The sequence below is a fragment of the Cicer arietinum genome, chromosome 5, assembly GCF_000331145.2.
Source record: "Cicer arietinum cultivar CDC Frontier isolate Library 1 chromosome 5, Cicar.CDCFrontier_v2.0, whole genome shotgun sequence".
NCBI classification, from domain to species: Eukaryota; Viridiplantae; Streptophyta; class Magnoliopsida; order Fabales; family Fabaceae; genus Cicer; species Cicer arietinum.
This window is the reverse complement of record NC_021164.2, coordinates 75,997,864-76,018,867: the sequence shown is the minus strand read 5'-3', so window position 1 is coordinate 76,018,867 and position 21,004 is coordinate 75,997,864. Positions and strand designations below refer to the sequence as shown.

At 30.4% G+C, this 21,004-nt stretch overlaps 3 protein-coding genes across 3 annotated transcripts; 2 read left to right on the top strand and 1 right to left on the bottom strand.

Annotated features, from left to right (window-relative positions):
- Window positions 1-5,356: 5,356 nt before the first annotated feature.
- Window positions 5,357-7,007, top strand: LOC101501606 (class V chitinase). The gene is made up of 2 exons (XM_004501040.4): window positions 5,357-6,459; window positions 6,723-7,007. Exons 1-2 carry the CDS (start codon window positions 5,391-5,393, stop codon window positions 6,743-6,745), a joined length of 1,092 nt encoding a protein of 363 aa, XP_004501097.1. The 5' UTR covers window positions 5,357-5,390; the 3' UTR covers window positions 6,746-7,007.
- A 153-nt stretch (window positions 7,008-7,160) lies between these two features.
- On the bottom strand, window positions 7,161-11,900 carry LOC101502249 (glycosylphosphatidylinositol anchor biosynthesis protein 11). Its single transcript, XM_004501042.4, has 8 exons — window positions 11,575-11,900; window positions 11,415-11,480; window positions 11,260-11,302; window positions 9,974-10,028; window positions 9,703-9,751; window positions 8,886-8,953; window positions 8,502-8,610; window positions 7,161-7,735 (listed from the first exon to the last, which is right to left on the bottom strand). Exons 1-8 carry the CDS (start codon window positions 11,776-11,778, stop codon window positions 7,622-7,624), a joined length of 708 nt encoding a protein of 235 aa, XP_004501099.1. The 5' UTR covers window positions 11,779-11,900; the 3' UTR covers window positions 7,161-7,621.
- A 3,151-nt stretch (window positions 11,901-15,051) lies between these two features.
- Window positions 15,052-19,229, top strand: LOC101502979 (protein SAWADEE HOMEODOMAIN HOMOLOG 1-like). The gene is made up of 9 exons (XM_004501045.4): window positions 15,052-15,355; window positions 15,500-15,585; window positions 15,679-15,724; window positions 16,338-16,428; window positions 17,087-17,150; window positions 18,324-18,375; window positions 18,505-18,648; window positions 18,732-18,851; window positions 18,939-19,229. Exons 1-9 carry the CDS (start codon window positions 15,299-15,301, stop codon window positions 18,981-18,983), a joined length of 705 nt encoding a protein of 234 aa, XP_004501102.1. The 5' UTR covers window positions 15,052-15,298; the 3' UTR covers window positions 18,984-19,229.
- The last annotated feature ends 1,775 nt before the right edge of the window (window positions 19,230-21,004 follow it).

The following is a 21,004-nucleotide window of genomic DNA, read 5'->3' as shown; positions in this document are numbered from 1 at the left end:
AGCGACTTGAACGATAATATTTTATTAACGTGAAAAATAAGAACAATCAGTCATAAACATTAAATCATACTCTGTTAATTTCTGAACTTTGTTCTTTTAGCATTGAACACATATATTAAAAAATAATAAATTTACGTTGATTTAATGTTTTTTTATGGTTAACACATTTATGTTATTGTAAGTAATTATAGGAGACACAAAACAAAGTAATTAAAATTAATCTATTAATTGATTATGTCCAAAAATCACTGATTGTTTTCAGATATAATTGTTATAGAATAAATAAATAAAAAATTATTACCAATCAAACCTTTTTCACGTGTATAAGCAGAGCTGCTGATTTTTACAATCAAATTCCCTGTAATTAATAATGAAGATCATTAAAAAAATATTCAAAATTCAAATATAATTTGTAAAAGGAAATGTATTAATTGAGTTTTAGAAACAAAAATGTTGGTTTAAGAGAGAAGAAAAACAAAGTTACTTGTTAGATTACTTTAACAACTACTTACGAATGATTTTTTAAAATTTAAAATTAATTTTTTGATGAATTATTTATAATAAGACTAATTAGAGGTGGACAAAGAAACCGATGTTATTAGATTAGTCTTTTTAATTTGTTTGGATAAAAATGATCGGAATCAAATGTTTAAAATAAATCCATACAAAAACAAAATCGTCCATGTTAGTGGTAAACAATAATATATTAATAAATCGATTCCTTAAATTTATTATTACTACTTTCTTTGATTTGTTTTTATAACTTTACTTTTCTCTCCGACTTTCACATTCAAAATTCATAAATGTTATTAGCTTTTGCTCTCTATAACCTTATTGTATTTTACTGTCCTCCCCGTGTGAAGGCATTTAATGGACATCAACAAGACATTTGCTATGAAAGTTTATGGTCCAAAATGGAGGACACTCAGTTGATTGTCCACCCAGATAAAGAAATTTCTATCATCGCTATTTTAAAAAAGTGAATTACTAATAAAAACAACTCGTCCAATCGAATTAATTAGTAAAGAAATTCTTCTCATTGAATTCAATATAACATCTATAACAGAGCCGGTCCAAAGGTAATTCCACTAAATCAAACGCTTTAGGTTTCTCTACAAAATAAAATTTTTATTTAAAAAAAATGTTTTTTATTTAAGAAAGAATATATACATATTATTTTCTTCTTCAACTAAAATATGAAAAATTTTACATAAGTTTCTGAAGTTGCCGTAAAACCGTTGAAATATCTTATTTCATTCTTTAAAAAATATAGAGAAAATAGATTTGAAAATACCATTAATTTTGTTAAAAAAAATGTATATAATTATTAAATAAAATATTAATAATTTATTTATTAAAATTTAAAAAAACATTATCTAGTAATTTCGCTTTATGTCTCGTAACGTGTTGGGTCGGCCCTGCATTCATTAATAAAATAAAAATACCATTAATAGAGAATATTCTAGAACAAAAGAATATTAAGTAAATATCAAAGCAATTAACAAAATATAAAAATCAATTAATTACGATTTTACTTTCTACCATTAACAATTTTCATTCACTAATACATATATGTTTCACTTCAAAAACTAATACATATATGTTTGCTACTTTATATATATAGACTCAAGTGAGAACAGAAACCGTTGGATTGGAACAGAAACCGTTCTATCTCATCCCTTAATTATAATTATTTGATTAGGGATATGCTCACCATCTAAGTCTCTTGGGGCATTATGTGCATTCTTTTAAATTTGTAAAAAATCAATTCTTAGATGTGTCCGTAGTCAAATTTAAAAATAATCTTTTTTACTTTTTGCAAACCTCATGATGAGACTGTTTGAAACATACTAATTAAACATTTAAAACATATTAAATAATATTAATAATAAGATTTAAAAGAGCTGACTAGTAGGTGCAAGATACTATAAACTTTTAAATAAAATTCATCAATGTAGGAATGATAAATTAATGTCATCATTAATATCAAGAAAAAAAATTGTACATCATAAAAACCATATATAATATATTTAAAAGATGAGAGACACTTGAACATCAACATTTATAATTTGATGGGATTGATAGAAATGGTTGGTTGGTTCTTTAACTCACATCTCTTGTAACTTAAATTTTATGACCAACTAATTAATTTTATAAAATAGAACTATATTAAAGTTTTTTGTGAATTATATTGGCCATTACTTGAGTCATTGTGCACGTCTTTTTCTACCATACGAAGATGAAAATGAAAATAAAAATGAAAATGTTTATCTTGTGAATGCTCGTGATGTTTGGTGCAAGGTCGTTTGAATTGGATGGTAGAATGGTTATTGCAAAAAAGCTACGGTAATAATTGTTAAAAACTGTTTTTTTTTTTAAATATATAGCGGTGAGAATAGAAAAAATTATCATTGTAAATCAATCATTCAAACTCTTTTCAATACTTATATTTTCATTATTTTTGTATAGCTTTGATATTGAGGAATTTAGGTTTCACATTTGGAAATTTTCACACATGTAAATAGAAGCAAATATTTGAAATAATTAACTTGCTTTTTCGTCCTATGCAACACACGTCAACATATAATTTGGAAGATCAACGTTGGTTTATCATGAAAAAACGAAAGTTACGTTTAGAGAGTTTTTTTTATAATTTTAATTATTTAATGAATAGCCCCACTAAGTCGACAACACATAAATTTTCAAATAAAAAAAAATATGGTTAATTTTATTTTTATACGTTTTTATTATAAAGAAAATAACAAAAAAATTCGGAGTAGGAGCAATTTATTATTTATTTAAATCAGTATTATTAATTATTTAAACTCTGTACTTTTAAATTTACCAAGACTAAACTCGTACTATTACATTTGTATTTCATGCACATTTTGAATAAAAAAGTATAATCATGATATAATTTTTTTCGTCTAAAGAGCATGATATAATTGTTTTTAATCTATTATATACTAATTACTTGTGCCCTTTTATATATAGATCAAGTCTATTTTTCAATACATTATTATAAGTTCTTTTGAAAGAAAAAAAAACACTATTAAAATCTCTTTAGAGAAAATCCATTTCGAAAATTCATTTATTTTAATGAAAATCGAAATTTTCTAAGCAAAATTCCATTATCTGTTTATTTTTAATTTTAATATAGTTTTCTTAATTATACCATTTAATTAATATTAATTGTATTATTTTTAATATAATATTTTTTATATACACCAAAACTTAATAAGAATAATTTTAAAAAAATATTATTTTATCTTTTATTAAATAACTTAATTATTTTAAAATTTAGAAAATATATTATTTATTATACTCAACCAATAAATCGGTCTAATGGTAAAATACATCTTAACCCACATCTTATTTGTTTGAGTCAAATTAATGCTATTAAATGTTGACAGATATAATATATAGTATTTATTGGCACTTACATCTTGTCGAGCTTAAATATCTATTATAAAAAATAAAAAGAGGTTGGAATTGGATACATACTTTTCAAATTATACGTGATTTTCAAGTTTCAACATTGTAGTCGTGTAACAATCCTAATACAAGTCTAGGTTCCACAATCGGTTATTGATTTGACATTGAATCGCATTTTTTGGTTTACAATTCTTTGCTTTTACAAAATCAATAATGTTTTCCTCCACTCCACCGCAGCTCCTCACCGTGACGTGAATAAAGTCAATAAACAATTTGATTCTATATTTATTTATAGTAATATAAACAATTAGTATTAGTTTTTCTTTTCCAGAAAAAGTATTAGTGTGTTTTTTATTCTATCGTGATAAAAAAAAATGATTTTCAATGAACTGATTTAGATTAAAAATAAATTAATTGTAAAGTCATTTAAGTTTAAATACATTTATATAATAGTAAATTGAATAACAAATTATAAACTAAAATTAATTATTAAAAGCTGTAACTTCTAATTTTAATTAGAACCAATTTTAACTACTCAAAATTAAAATTAAATATACACTTAAATTTTGAATTCTTTTATTTAAAATCAAATGCAACTAATATACAAACTTTTTAATAATTTTGAGTTCTGCCTGATATTTGGCTTTCTTTCGACCATAAATGTAGTGTTTGAAATTTCAAACCCATTGATATAAGTTACTGAATAAATTGGTTGAGTTTAAGCAATAATAGCAAAAGTCAGCAAATGGGCCATATTAAAGGTCGGAGTATTTTGGCCGATACTTACGATTATAACGACTTATACTTTGACTATTTATCAAAAATATTGTTTTTTCAGAAACCTTACACATTTATGAAAGTATTTATTTTTCATAACATATGACATGTTTCATTAACTTGAAATGCACTTACGGAACTAAGATATTGTCAACTAATTTGTATAAAATTTGACATAAAATAGTCAGTGTAATAATCAAATTCTTTGAAAGAAAAATCACATTAGCTGTTGAAGTTATCGAACGTGTTTTTCTTATATAAAAACAAAGGATATACATTGTTGAATATATTAAATGCAAACACAAATTCGACATCATTAAAAAAACACAAAAGATATTTTAAAAATAAATTTACAATATTAAAGTTAATAATATAAAACTGACATAAAATCTATAAATAATAGAATAAAATCAAAGTGATTAGAATACTCATAAGCTCGGATATATGACGTTGAAGACATAGTCATTGGTCGAATCTATAATTGATCGAAATTGATATGTCAATCTGAATTAAACTATCATCGCAACAAGACGATAAATCAAACAAACATTACACTAAAACAAAAAATCAAACAACGGTCATATGAGACGACAAAATCACAAAAATAAAAAATAAAAAACATGAAAGAAAATCGAATACGTGTAAAAACCACTTATTTAAATTAAAATAAAAGAAGAAATAAACTATATATATTATTCTTACTCCAAAAATATCCAAAAACCACCACTTTTCCGGCAAAAGAAGAAGAAAATAAAACTTACAATGAAGGTGGAGGAGTTTATTTCTCTAAAAAAAGTTAAGGCCGACAATTTTTTCTCCATTCTTTGAATATCTTTTATTTAAAGTGATTATATCATCACAATTTAAAGTTATGAACATAAGTTTTGGAAATTGGATAAGAATCCCAATTTTTTTCAACGGGGTAAAGGATCTACTGATCTAGAGAGAACCATATAGAATATATGTTTGTATAATAACTAAATCTTGCATTTCTATTAATTATTAGTTTTGTATTGGAGATTCTCAGCACCAAGAAAGCACCGCAGCTCTCAGGGTTAAACTCGGGTTGAAGGAGATGACTTGTTGAACACGCAAGAGAATAATCAACAAAGTGTGCTGCCTATATATCTATATATATCACTTATCCAAGACAATAAGCATAAGCAACAAGAAAGAAAATGGCTTACTCCAAAAAGCATTCATTCCTCCGGATTTCAACTCTCCTCATGGTTCTCCACTTCTCCTCTGCAAAAGCTGCCATTAAAGGTGGCTATTGGTATTCTGACAGTGGCCTTGCAGTTTCTGACATTAATCCATCTTATTTCACTCACTTGTTCTGTGCATTTGCTGACCTTGATCCTAATTCCAACCAAGTCACCATTTCTTCTGCACACGCAGCTAGTTTCTCAACTTTCACTCAAACCATACAAGCAAAGAGTAGTTCAGTGAAAACCCTTTTATCAATTGGTGGTGGAGGTGGTTCTGCTTTGGCAGCACAATTTGCTAAAATGGCTAGCCAAGCCAGTAGTCGCAAATCGTTCATAGACTCTTCAATCAAACTAGCTAGAGATAACAACTTCAATGGCCTTGATCTTGATTGGGAGTACCCGTCGTCCAACACGGACATGACCAACTTCGGTTCACTCATCAAAGAGTGGAGAGCTGCTGTGGCCGCAGAGGCTAGCAGTTCTGGCAAGCCAGCACTGTTGTTATCAGCTGCAGTGGGTGGCTCTGACCAGATAACCCCATTGCAGTACTACCCAGGTCAAGATATTGCAAACAACTTGGACTGGGTCAATGTAATGACTTATGACCTTTTCACCTCAGATGGGTATCCAACCACGACACAGCCACCTGCTCCTTTGAAAAACCCTACTGGCCAATTCAGTGTAGATGAAGGTATCACAAAATGGATTGGGTTAGGAGTACCAAAAAGCAAACTAGCACTGGGTTTACCCTTCTATGGTTACAAGTGGAGTTTGTCAGATCCTAACATCCATGGATTGTTTTCAAAAGCTAATCAGGGACTTGGGGCAGTGAAGTACAAGGATATAAAAAATGCTGGTCCCCAGATTGTGTATAATTCCACATATGTTACTAATTACGGCTTCAAAGGGACAGACTGGTATGGATACGATGACACTCAGAGTATATCTGCCAAGGTTTCTTATGCCAAGCAAAATGGATTGTTTGGATATTTTTCTTGGCATATTGAACAAGACAGCAACTGGGCTCTTTCTCAAGTAGGTCAGTACATCGGTTCTCCTAATTAGACATAGCTTTATATTTTAGAATACTCTGCTTATGTATATATATAATATAACTATTAATTAAATGGATAAATTTAACTGATACTGTATCTTCGGGAGATTAGTCCTATGCCTCTACATATGGAGATACCCTGGGTCCAAACGCACGCTTAGACTTTTACCAATTATTCTTAATGGTATGCCAAACTATCTAGTAGTATGAGACATTCTAATGGAACAAACTTACTTTATTTTTTGCAGCGTCTCAAGCATGGGGAACCTAGTAATGGATTGTAGGCAGAGTCCTATGCTGCAAAGGGAGCAAAGGTTGAAGGTTATCTACATTATAATAATAAAAGTTATACCGTTTCTACCTCCCATGTAATAATAAAAAATAAACAAATGCTAACAAGGGTCCTTGGTGCACTTTTAAATATCTAAATTTAGAAATTTTCTTCTATTAAAAATATATTGAAAGTTGTGCATTAAATTTCTTATAACTTAAAATTTGATTGTTTTTAATGTAAAATTTCTACTTTTTGATTCCTTAAGAGTGTCATTAGAACACTAGTTAGTATGACCTTAAAAAATAAAATGAGATATTAAAGGATCTTTAGTGACAAAAAAGGAACTCTTGCTTTGGTTCTCTCAATCAATTCAATAAAGAGACTTTTACTGCAACATAATAAGCTTCACAGGTATGCGAATCGTAGATGTGGATTGTGGAACATTGTCGTCATTGCTATAAACATAATCCTCCATTTCTGGTTTTGCTATCTACAATGTGTGGCACTTCCGTTCACTTTATATCCAAAAAAACCAATGATATAAAGACAAATGTTCGAGCATTAAATGTCTAAATTGCACAATACAAAATTCATATTACAAGAGCCTAAAGTGATCTTCAAGTAGGACAAAGTATTTTCTCTTGTAGGTTGCAGTTGCGCTTAAAATCATGACAGATCATTGATTCTTTTACCTTGAAAATTTTGTACTCGCTTGTAATAGTTATACTCCCCCCTATTTGACCCTTTTTAGAACGAAGAGAAATAATAGTAGCTAGATATTACCATAAGCAAAACTCATATCATCACATTATCAAAATACCGTGAAGAGTCTTTCTATTTTTTCCTTCATTCCTACAATCAGACAGTTGCATTTCAATCTTTTTTGACATGTTGCAACCTTCTATGAGCAAGAACAAAGCCTAATGATGCAACCAATGCCACTAGATAACCAGATAATGTTCCATAGCTTACAGAAATAGGCCATTCCTAAAAATTAAGATTAATATATTACCTTAACAACCAAAAAGAGAAAGCTTCACCAAGCATAAAATTACTTTTTTATAATAAGACTTAAAATTACACAAATAAAACATATGCTCGGAATATTACTTCTCTTATTATAATTTATAAAAGTTGGAAAAATGAAAATTTAACATAAACATTTATGCGGTTGTAAGCATATTGTTTGTATGTGAATTATAATTTATACTTTATAACAATAGAATTATAAACATAAGACTAAACAGGGCTAGTCAGCGGATGCCCCTCATTCTATTGGAAAAATTTACTGAAACAATCTCACAAGCATAGTAAGAAGAGAGACACTGCTTTTAAAACCATGTCATCATAAATTCTGACAGGAATGCAAATAATTGAAACATCTTCAAGATGATTAAACAAGTTTGAGAAGGATTATAAATGCAAAAAAATTTAAAAAATTAAATTAAATAAATAAATAATAATAATAATAATAATAATAGGTAGGACGTCTAGCTCAACTGACAAATACCGATATTGTTAGGCTGGATTTCTTGTCTCAGGTTCGAATCCGGGACCTCACAGTTAGCGGCGGATCTTACAAAAAATATCGGGGGAGCCGGAGAGCGACAAGTATTAACTAAACTATTATAATTGAAATTTTTTTTAGAGTTTGACGAAATGTATTTTGGTAAAAACTGCTCTTCCTATCTGCCGTAGGATTTTAGAATACAATGGTCAATTAATTCAAGGATGAAGAAAAAAAAAAGATTACCTGCCAGGGCCTCTCCCAGTCAAGTGGCATTGGCCAGGCCCCAAACCATCCCCCAATAACTGCTCCATAGGCTTGTAAACAAATCAGATACTCAATAGATCCATTCGGCCTAAACATAGTACAAGGGTTATAATCATGTACTACATGTACCTAACTAAAAGGGCCGAATAAGCAGATTGCATTATGAAACCCCAATAACTGCTCCATAGGCTTGTAAACAAATCAGATACTCAATAGATCCAGTCGGCCTAAACATAGTACAAGGGTTATAATCACTTTACTACATGTACCTAACTAAAAGGGCCGAATAAGCAGATTGCATTATGAAAAACTTCACACAAGAAAACATGGAAAGAGTTCATAAACTTAACTAGAAAAACATACTTTGTTTGTGCAAATATACGTTTCCAGTCAGCCCACGATGAACCAAGAACACACGAAGCTGGAACTATCTGTAGTAACATAAGTTGCACATCAATGTAAGTGTACATAAACACGGGTCCATACTTCATATATGTCTATCCCAACAATACTTGTAAACATGTAATTTATTCAGGGCGGGGTAAGAGGATTGATAAGAAAACGACTTCAAGTATAATTGTAGGAGATTTTAATAATAAAAAATCTACCAAGAAAATATTAGATGTTTTAATTTGTATTTGATGTTGTGGTGACATGTCTGAAAGTGATAATGATGCAACTCAGAGTTTCACTTCAATATATGCTGACTGTCAAGCTTTTATATGGTGAGTTGATTAGATGCAAAACATAAATCAATGGCTGATATCGGGAACCATCCACAATTGCATCAGATCAAATGTATATGTTCTAGATGATGGATAACATGTATCAGCCGATAATGATGGGATTTTGTTTTAACTTGAAAAAGACTAAGCTAATACCAACAGTCCTTTTCTGAGTCTACAACTTCTCATAAAATAAGGCGAATTGCAAAACATCTAGTTCCAATTTTCTTATAGTAAAATAATCAATAAACAACTAAACATTAGTTGATTTCCATAAATGATCAATTTTTTCAAACAGAAAACAAAAGAAAAAAAGAATAACCAGACAAAAGAATGTAAAGTATCAATAGCTAAACAGATACACGTATATGAGACAAGTCCAATAAAAAACAAAAATATTTTATTCTAGAAGCAGTGACTAGAAGCAAGAAAATGGCAATGAATTAGTCACTCACTGTGAACAATGACATCATAAGAGACCAATTTAGAGTCTTGGCCAGGTGCCTGTCTCAGGTAAATTTGCAAAAGTCATTATACAGTTTAGTCATTAGGGGATCTTCAAAGTTGAAATAGAAAAGGCATCTTTACGCACAAAATAGATGGGGGGACAACTGGTTTTGTTTAAAGGAGCAATATTTTAACTTAATCCTACATCTTGTCAACAATGACCTCAATCCAGTGCAGGAAAAAAAAACTGTGCTCCAAAAAAAAACTCCTTTCACTTACTGAAAGGTAACAGGCGCCCCCAAAGCAATAGCTCCTAAAGAATTTAGAAGTGCCCCTGCAGAGTAAAAGAAACAAGAAGTATCATCAGTTTTTACAGAATAGCAAGCCACTCTCGTAAATCTTTTGCAATGGTGTTATCAAGAAAAGAGTAACAAAATCATGGATGATGAGAATATATGGAAAACAAAAAATAATAAAGAATCAAATCATAATGAAATAACAAAGTAGCAATGTTATTTGACACAAATTAATATTCATAAATTAGTTTGAAAATATGTTATCTGCTTCATTTCTTGATGCCACTAGCAATAGCAAAAATGTCACATTGTTTTTATTTTATTTCTTATTTTAAATATATGTAGAGAAATTTTTGTTAAAATTGTATTATTTCCTCCTGTTCAACTCTTTGTTTGACAAAAACAAAGATAACATTTTTGTAATCATTGATGAAAACAACAACTGATTCTTTAAAGGAAGACGGGTACAAGCAACACACTCTTCTCAACAAATTCGGTTATATTGGTTGAGATTCAAATAGGTTCTACTAAGTCATGTGGTAAAAGAGTGTGTGTCAAGAATAGCATGTTAAGATAATGTGTTGCTAGCATAATTCAAAAAGGAAACAAACTATAATTTATAGAACAAAAAATAGACGATATTAACAATATCAATTATTAGAGGGGGACTTTGCTAGTGGTAGAACAGACCTATAGTACCCTTACCATAAGTGTTGTAGGTGCTGTTTTGTAATAAAAGCAACATTAAAATTGATTTTCAAGGCAGTTATGCAATAACAATCATAGATACATTATTTTTTGAATGACAAATGTTAGTATGTTAGTACATGTTAGTGTTGTGTTGTGGGTAGGGATAGAACCATCAACTTCCTTATCACTCCACTCTTTGACCCTCCCACTCCAAGCACCAAACCAACCTCGTATCCCTTGACAATCATAGATAGCTATCAGAGGTTATGTATATTTTTAATACAAAAGAGCACCTATAGTAATGTAGGTAAGTATTTTCCTTTAAATTTCCACCCTTAATTTTAAACCCAAATCTAGATTCATTGCAACAACATAACCACATAGTTATACACAATAATCAATCTAGGTCATTGATTTGAGATCAGACCAAGATTAATTATTATGTGATGTAGTTACTGCGTCAAATCCAAATGTAACACGAGTTAACAACCCTGAACCTAAATGACGTTGCAACTGCAATCATTACCATGGAAGTAAAAGAAGTAATTGTAGAAAAAACTGAAGTTTGAAGTAACTAACCTATTGGCACTCCTAGAATACCTCTCCCAACAGCTCGTAGGTACTGCATAGAACATAATTCATATGAAAAAAGAAAGAAAGAAAAAACCTAGAATATTCACAAGAACAATAGAATTGCATGGTTTTTGAGAAATTGTTAAGGAAGACGTAATTACCGAGCACCGTTGGCGATTCTGTCGATAGCGACCGTAGAGAAGAATGACGATCGGGAGCTCTATAATCTATACAATACAGAATAAATGAAATATTGAATTAATTAATTAAGAAAAGTAAAAAGATAAAATTAAAATAGAGAAATAAAGTGATGGTACGTACCGAGATGATGAAGAGAGTGAGAGAAGGATCGGTAACGAGGTTGATTGAGTATATGGTGTTAGCCACCCACAAGGATAAAGCTAGGCCAACTCCGCATAGCAAGTTGACTGTAAAGACCTCTGAAGCTGAGATTGCCGGCGATGCTTCTACGACTGAGGCTTTAGACGCCGGTGTTTTCTCACTGTCTTTTTTCCGGCGATCCATTATTTGAATTAAATAGCCAATATAATTTAAGCAAGAAAATGAAACCGTAGCTACTATATACCGTCCGGGACTCAGCTTTTTTGTACTTTCTTTTAAGGATATATTCCCACTGTTAAAATTACAACAATGCTGATTATTATTTATTACGAAGAGTACTCATTAACATGAGATACAAGAAATGTACTGAAATTAACAATTTATCATGTGTGTCGAAATTATATCACACCTTTTATTTATAGACGACTGTTTCTTATTCTTTAGAGTCTCTATTAGAGAAGTAGAGACTATGAAAAATATATTGTTTATTTACGAAGCTATGTCGAGTCGATCTATGAATTTGCAAAAATCTAAAGTGTTTTGTAGTAGAAAAGTGAACGAAGACTTTAAGGGAAGGATTACAGACCTTCTAGGTGTGCGCTCGGTGTTAGGAGCTGAAAAATACCTTAAAAAAATACTTTTAGATTTATTAAGAACATAATTTGGCGGAAGATCTATTCATTGAGCAGTAAAAGTCTTTCTTGGACAAGCCAAGAAGTCCTAATTAAATATGTTCTCGAAGCTATTTTGTCCTATGCAACGAGCATATTTCTGCTACCCCCTGCTTTAGGAGATGAGATTGAAAAATAATGAACTCGTTTTGGTGGGGCAAAAATGGAGGACAAAATAGAGGCATCAATTGGCTCAAGTGGGACAAGCTCACAATACACAAACGTGATGGAGGTATGAGTTTTAAAAACATCAGTGCTTTCAATCTATCCATGTTGGGTAAACAAGGATGGCGGTTATTATCTAACTCGGATAACCTTGTCACTCATCTTTTCAATGCTAAATATTTTCCCCGTAGTGATTTTTTGTCTAGTAACATTGATCATAATCCAAGCTATGTTTAGAGGAGCATTTGAAATGCGAAAACCGCGTTTGCATGTAGGATCTCGTTGGAGTATTGGAAACGGATCCAATATCCCTTTATGGAATAACAATTGGCTAAGCGATGGGTCTAATCTTGTTAAATCACCATGGGTGTCTAATAAGCATGCAAATGCTTGTGTTAATAGTTTGCTTATGCCTTGGCAAAAAGAATGGAATAGACCCCTTGTTACAATAATATTTGATCTTAACACCGCTCAAAAGATTCTCAAAACACCTCTTTTTGACTCAGTGAGAGAGGATACCAGGATCTGGAAAGCCGATTCTAGTGGTATGTATATTGTCCGAGGTGCCTACCGGTTTTGTCTGAATGACTTCATTGATACTTCAATTTTCAAAATGACTGGCAGTTGGAATCTAATCTGGAAGTTAAAGGTACCACCAAAGGTTAAAAATCTTTTGTGGAGAATTTGTTGGAACTGTCTTTCTACACGCTCAAGACTACACAATAAGGGTGTCAATTGTCCTCATCATTATGTTTTGTGTGATGATGGTGTCAAAGATAGTTTGCATGTCTTCTTTTTGTGCAAGAATGGTATGAATTGTTGGCAGCAATGTAGTTTTAGAGATATGGTGCAAGCGGTCACTATTGAAGCGAACTCCACTGCAATTGTGATTTTTGTTCTTTTGCAAAGACTCGATCATACCTAAGTGGCCTCGATGGCAATGATCATATGGAGTTTGTAGCAACAACAAAATAATCACATATGTCACAACATCAACGAAAACCCAATGCAAGTCATCAATCGCAGTATGCGATTACTAAAGGAGTGGAAGTTGGCACACAATCTACAACAATGGTGAATGTCAGATAATATAATTAACTCCCCCACTATTTGGCTCAAACCCGCCAATGAAAGGTATAAATGTAATGTAGATGTCTCTTTCTCTAATCTCTCCAATCGTGTTGGCATTGGTATTTGCTTTAGAGATGATGGAAGACATTTTATCATAGTTAAAACAAAATGGTTCACACTCATCTGTTCAATTACTAAATGGGAAGCACTTGGGTCATTAAGTGCTTTAAAGTGGGTCCACAATCTTCAACTTACATCAATGGATTTTGAATTAGATTCGAAGGGTGTTGTGGGTCGTTTTCATTCCATCAAGGAAAACAAGACTGAATTAAGTGACATTGTTTTTGATTGTCGAACTATTTTTCATTCCCATTTTAGAAAGTCCAAAATTGAGTTTGTTAGGAGACAAACAAATGAAGTGGCTCATGCGCTAGTAAGGGTAACCACATCTATCTCTAGTCCCCATATTTTTATTGATATTCCAAATTGTATTCACGACGTTATTATTATTAATGAAATGCTATAAACACTTTCGAGTAAAAAAAAAACACATGTAATTATTTTATCACATCATTATATTTCATATATCATGCCGTTTAAAAATCTGACATATCACTTTTTTTCAAACAAAACGTTTAGATTAAAACAAAAAATTTAATAACCAAAAAATTTAATTTAAAAAATTGATTATTTTAATAAACGTGATAAAATAGAGAAATAAAGAATGCAATTAAGTATTTATTTTAATATAATATATTATGAGTAGTTCGCCCAAATGAAAAAAGTTAAAGTAACTATGAAATAATTCATCTTTATAAGTATTAAATTTATTCTATAATAGATATGTTTATATTACGAACTTAGTAAAAAAAGGGACGGTTAAAATTTGTGTTTATAAAATATGCAAATGTAAAAGATTTGTGTTTATAAAATATGCAAATGTTGAATGGTCTAATATAGTTTGATCATTTCTTTTACAGAAAAGTGTTTGATTTTTATAAAAAATATGTATATTGGTGTTTGTGAGATAAAGAACAATAGTTTCTTTCACCAAAATATTTAACATCGTAGAGAAAAAAAAGTAAAGAAAAAGAAAGAAATTAAACACAAAAGTTAATATAATAATTATTATCTTTATTTTATAATTTTAAATAATACAATAATTATTATCTTTATTTTATAATTTTAAATAATACAATAATTATTATCTTTATTTTATAATTTTATGGTTAAGAAGTCCAACAATATACTTAATAGATTCATCAGCATTCATAACGTTTAGTAACAAAATTTTATAAAATGATAAATTTGAGAAATACTTTTTAAAATTAATAATTAAATTCAACTATCCATATTTTCATTGATCGACACTATATAAAAATTAAACTTTATTTTAATTGTCAATTTTAAACTTAACACACACATCATCGTCGTTAAACATAGTTAAGTGACAACCATTCACATAAGAACAAATTTAAAAAATATGTATTAAGTTGAGTACAAAATAAAATATTTATATTCTTGTACATAAAATTGAAAACGACATAGTGAGTGAGTCAAAGATTGTATTAGTGATTTAGTATTACTCTTTAGTAATGGTAACCGCTTAAAACGACGAAAAGAATAATAAAATCAAGTTTAATTTGTTTCTTTTCACAAATTTTAAATTTGTTAAACATCGGTATATAAATAAAAAAATATTAAATTACCGAAAAAAAGGAACCTTGGAAGGCGAAGAGAAAGGTTGTTGCCGTTGGGGTTTACTGACTGCACTTGAGTTGAGAAGAAAGCTGACGATGGATCGGTTGCGCCCTCGTAACAGAGCCGTCTTTTCTGGTTTCACTAACGCCGAGGTATCTCTTCTTTCCATTTTCGTTTTCATTTTTTATATTCTTCAATTCAACTCTTTCTTCATTTCATGTATCATGGCTTTTTATTGATTGGGTCAACTGTAATGTGAATTCACCCTGTTCCATTTTGACGTGTTTCTCTAACAGATTGAGAAAATGGAGAAATTGCTTAGAGAATCAAGAAGACAATCATTCACACCCGATTTTTACCAAAAACTAGCTAAAAGTTTCAAGTCAGTTTTATTATTTCTCAAAATCATTCTTTTGTGTGCTTGGTTTCTTTTTTAACAATAAATGAACACGTTTTTGTTGTGTTTCAATTGCAGCTATTCATCTGGTCGTGCTGGTAAACCTATCATCAAATGGACTGAGGTTTCTGCTTTTTACTGACTCCTTTTTTATTTCCTTAGTTTCTAGTGCCCTATGCTTCAAACACTGTTGATTTGGCTCTGTTTGTTAGGATCAAACCACTAGACAATTTATAGTGTATAAGTTAATATGATCAATCTATCTTAGTAATGTTGTTTGATTGTGATACTTCTCTCATAGCTGAGCTTATAACAATTTTGTACAAGCTTGTGGCGTTTTTTCATATGCTACTTCAAGCCGTGTTTGAGTTTATAGCTTATAGTGTATCATTGTTTCTCTCATTTTTACCTTCTTATCTTAATTGAGAAAATTTAAATATTTATCAAACATAATGTTTTATGTCATTTTATATTTATCCATTGGTTCAAACACTTAATTTTACCAAACACTTCAAATTCAATATGCTAGCTTATTCGTTATCTGTCAATTTATTCGCTTTAAACTCATTTGTTATCAGCTTATTTATTTGCCATCTGTTACTTTTTATCAAACAGGGTATTTGTTTATTTATTTGTTGGAGAGCTTATTTGTCTTTGTGGCTTTTTGTTTGTGTTTTGTATTGTCCTTCTTCCTTTTAAAAGCACTTTTGATTGTTCCTTTTTTGTGGGAATTTTAGATAGAAAGTTGGTTTCAGACTAGGCTCCAAGACTCTCCTCAAGTCCCTGAAAATGAGTTGTTGTCTCCTCAAGGCCTGCAATGTAAGGAAGGTGAGAATTCTTGCATGCTTTAATGTTGTTAGGATAGTTGGTACTTATGCTGTCTTCAAACAATGTAACGGTCCGCATCAGATTATTTGATATCCTTGTTGGGTTTGTAATTGCTGCTAAGTATATGGTAGTTTGCCTAATTTATGTTTGATGTGTTTCAGCCTTTGGGGTCTATCCGGCTATGTTGCATTTTTTTAATTCAAAGTAATTACTTACAGTGTTGACTATTGTCAATCGCGGATCACAAAAAATAACAGATTGTTCAGATTTTGCTATGCTACATCGCTATAGCACAGTTAGAGCCTTGAACTAAATGTCATATCGTGGAACAATAGTGGTGTTCAAATTTCGCTATGCTATAGCACTATAGTTGCTATTTGACAACATTGATGCTACAAATGAAACTTTATAATATGGATTTTATGTTAAACTGCATTGAATATGGTCTTAGAGGCATGTTAGGTCAAAGAAAATGACTCTGGGGGTGAGGAAGTGACTATGAAAGGGAAATAGAATAGCACTCCATGGACTATTTCTCACTTTCCATTTTCCTTTTATATAAATTTAGTTAGATTCAATCTTGTGTTTATGAATATTTGAGTCCACTGCTAAAACTATCTCTTCTAGTGAGGTTGCATCTGAAAAGTGTTTTATGCAGGAGAAATTATCCGAGACCCATCAGAGTTGGAATTTGAAGCTAGGTCTTCAAAAGATGGGGCATGGTGAGCACATTCTCTTGCACCATTTCCCTATCTTATAAATCACATTATACTAAATTATTACTTTATAATCCTCAATCCCATGTTTACTTTGGAGGTCCTTAGATTGTCAATAGCTTCGTCGCAGATCACTGTATTCCTAGCATGCTTTCAGTTTAGTAGAAAGGTTGCTTTAAATCTTCAATTATGCATTAAACATTTGGTAATGTCGTAACAGAATGCAAACAGTAGATTGAATATGGATACACTGTTGTCACTGCAGGCTATCAAATTATCATTAATTATTCTGTCGTCGTTGTGGAGACTCACATTCTTTGTAGCATGAGTTGTATGAGAAGTAGCTAAACTTGTTCACATCTATAGTAGGCTAAAATTATGCTGTGGCATTTAGTCAATTCTTCGGTGTTCGGAAATGGAACTTGATGGTCAAATTATTTTACAATAATCTGGTCTTGACCATTCATTTAGGCTGTATAGTTCAGATTTATTCCTCTCATCTCATGAGTCATGAGAGCATGCTCTCACCTAGTATACACTATATATAGGGGGCGTTTTAAGTGAGATAAGCTAATTTTAATTATAGACTACAAACAGATAGTTAAAAACTTCAAATCAGTTTTCAGTAAAACCAACCTTAACCATCCATTAAATTAGATCTTCTGATGTTATAATTTCATATGCCCCTTACTACACACACATGCGATCTGAAAATAAAGAGAGAAATGGTTTTCAGTTCTGGTGGTTAGTTCTTATTGTGAAAACTCCAAGCCGACTGCTTTTGCTTTGATTTTGGGAAAAGGATATTTAAACAATTTTGCTCTGTCTTATGCTGCTAATGTTGGGCTATCAACATTTGGCTATAACTTAATTATTTAATCATGCAACACAATAGCACATTATTTTGATGCTCAATTACTTCGAATACCTATTTTTTTCCCTCTCCATTATAAAACTCCGGGTAGTTTATTTTTACTTTGCATCGATGCATACTTCTCCCATGCCTTTAAAAAAACAATAATGATTTTCAAAACTTGTACCGACTACTATCATTAAATTTTCTGCAATTACAATTTGGTCTAGTTGCAGACATACTGGCACGGTGTTTTCGACAGTTACTATATCAATCATTTGTATAATCACAAATTTTTTGTGTCTAAGTCAAAAGTTTTGCTGCAGGTATGATGTTGAGACATTTGTTGATCACAGATTTCTTAGCACAGGGGAAGCTGTAAGTTTTAATAGTTAAATGTTCATAACTCTGCGCTGCAGGACATGATATTAGATTATTAAACTGTTTTTCCCCTTATAGGATGTACTAGATTTTACCAACTTATACAGTTTTGCCTTTTTGTTAAAGGAAGTCCAAGTCAGATTTGTTGGGTTTGGAGCTGAGGAAGATGAGTGGGTCAACATAAAAAATTCAGTCCGAGAACGCTCAGTTCCTTTCGAAAACACAGAGTGTTCCAACCTGAAAGTTGGAGACCCTGTCTTATGCTTCCAGGTGATTTAGGCCAAAGTTTCCTCTCCAAAGTTCTGTTACAGGACATCACTGAAATTAACTTGACATGTTCAATGCATTTTTAGGAGAGGAGAGATCAAGCTATTTACTACGACGCCCACATTGTAGAGATCCAAAGGAGAATGCATGATATCCGAGGTTGCAGGTGTCACATCTTAATCCGGTATAATCATGACAACTGTGAGGTGGGTGTTATTTCTGCTGCATTTTGGTTTTGTTAACCATTTCATGTGTAAATTATAATTTGTCTATGTTATTTTTTATATTTATAGGAAAGAGTTCGCTTGAGGAGACTTTGCCGCAGACCAAGATCTTAGGTATATTTGACATAAATTCATTTGGGTTCCTTTTTGCATAAATATAATAGCTAGGCAGGAATCAAAAACAGCAATTGACATTTTGAGTATTTGGGTTCTTTTCTGCATAAATATAATAGCTATAACATGTATTCTACCCCTTTCTAATTTTTGGTTGGAGTGAATGTGCTTAAAATTTGGAAGGGGAGGCTTTTGGAAAATGTTTTTATGTTGTTACTAAATTATGTCATTTATGTTTTTCTGTTATTAATTTTGTAGAGAATGGCATATAAAAGAAGCTAAGAATCAGATTTCTCATTTGAACTTTGCTAGTAATTTTTACATGAACACGTTATAAAAACTTGAGATAAATTAATTAATAACGAAAAAAGAAAAATGCAGCATGGCTTGTTTATTGATGCTATTTGAGTTCTTAACTAGTTACTAGTTATACTTGAAATATGCAATAAATGCTCGTTATGCATCAAAAAATACAAAAAGAAAAAACTATAAATACAGGAAAAGTTTTATGGTACATTCACAAATTGAAGGATTTTGCTACAGCTGATCTATAAACCAATAAATTAATGATTATTTTTATGAATTAAAGAGTAATTTGTTGACTTTTGTATTTTAGAAAAGATTATTTCATAAAAAAAACATTATTTCATTGTTTAAAATTGGTATACTAATTTTTTACATTTTACTATAAAATTATTTTATATTTATTATTATGAATAAAATAAATTTTATTTTGTTGACACTTTTTTGGTGAATAATATTTAGTTATTATAATTATATAAATAATAGGAAATAGTTTTTTAATAAAAAAAATTATTTAACTAATAATTTAAAGATCAAATGCATCGATATATATCAAATTAATGAATGTACTGTGGAAATTATCGCGCATTAAAAATAAAAGTAAATAAAAGAGAACCATACAGTCTATTGCAAAGTAGCTGAATTATGATTTAAGAGATAGAGGATACTTTTTTCATAGGTTGTAATGAGGATGATCCATACACCTCATTTGGGGCAGTGCCTTTCATATTGATGAGGTGGCTGTGGCCACCCCAAAATAATGTGACTTAATATTGACATTAGGGGAATAAACCATTTGTCCAAACTTTGGGCTCATACAGTTATAGAGGGGAGAAACTTGGGTTCCTAAATCCCAAGTGTATGTTAGGGTTGAGAGTAGTACTATTATTATATATTAACTAAATTAAACCAAGTGGGCAAAGTATCCCTCAATTATATTTAAATTTGCAGTTGTTTTAAGATAGTTTCTTTCCGGTAAACAAAAAATGCGTGAACTCTGAATTTATTAATTAGGAATATATCTCTAAATATTTTTTTTTTATTAATTTTATAGACTAAGTTGATCAATAAAAAATACAATTAAAGATTAAGTTAACTAACAAAAGACACATCTAAGAACTTAAATGACCGACAAGATTTCTGCAGATATGTTTTTATAATTTTGATACATTTAAAAATTATTATAATAAAGTGTCACAAAAAATCAAAATGCATATCTACCCATTTCTTTTCCCTCCAATGCTTCTAAAAACATGCATTTGAATGTATACTTCTAAATGAGAAACAAATATTTATGTTTTCAAGTATATTTTTAAATGACATAAATATTGTGTTTGAAAATCTTCTATTTATGTATTATATATATTACTTGATTCATTAAATATCTTAAATATTTAAGTGGTTTAAAAAATTTTAGTTTAACGAAAGTCTTTAGTTTGACACATCTGTAGGACACGTTTTAGTATTTCTTTTGTTAATTATAGTAAATTTTTTTATTTTTTGAAAAAGGGTGAAGCCTGGTTTTGAAACCATGATCATTAATTTAGTATGTGATCAAACTCCAATTATACCAACACAAAGACTATGTCAAAATTTCGAAAAGCAAGATTATAACTTATATTTTTTAATGGTCCCCTCAATAAAAAGTGTAAAGCTCCCTCACTGACTTGATCTAACTACATTATTGATAGGGTTTCTTCTTTTTCTTTCCATGGTGA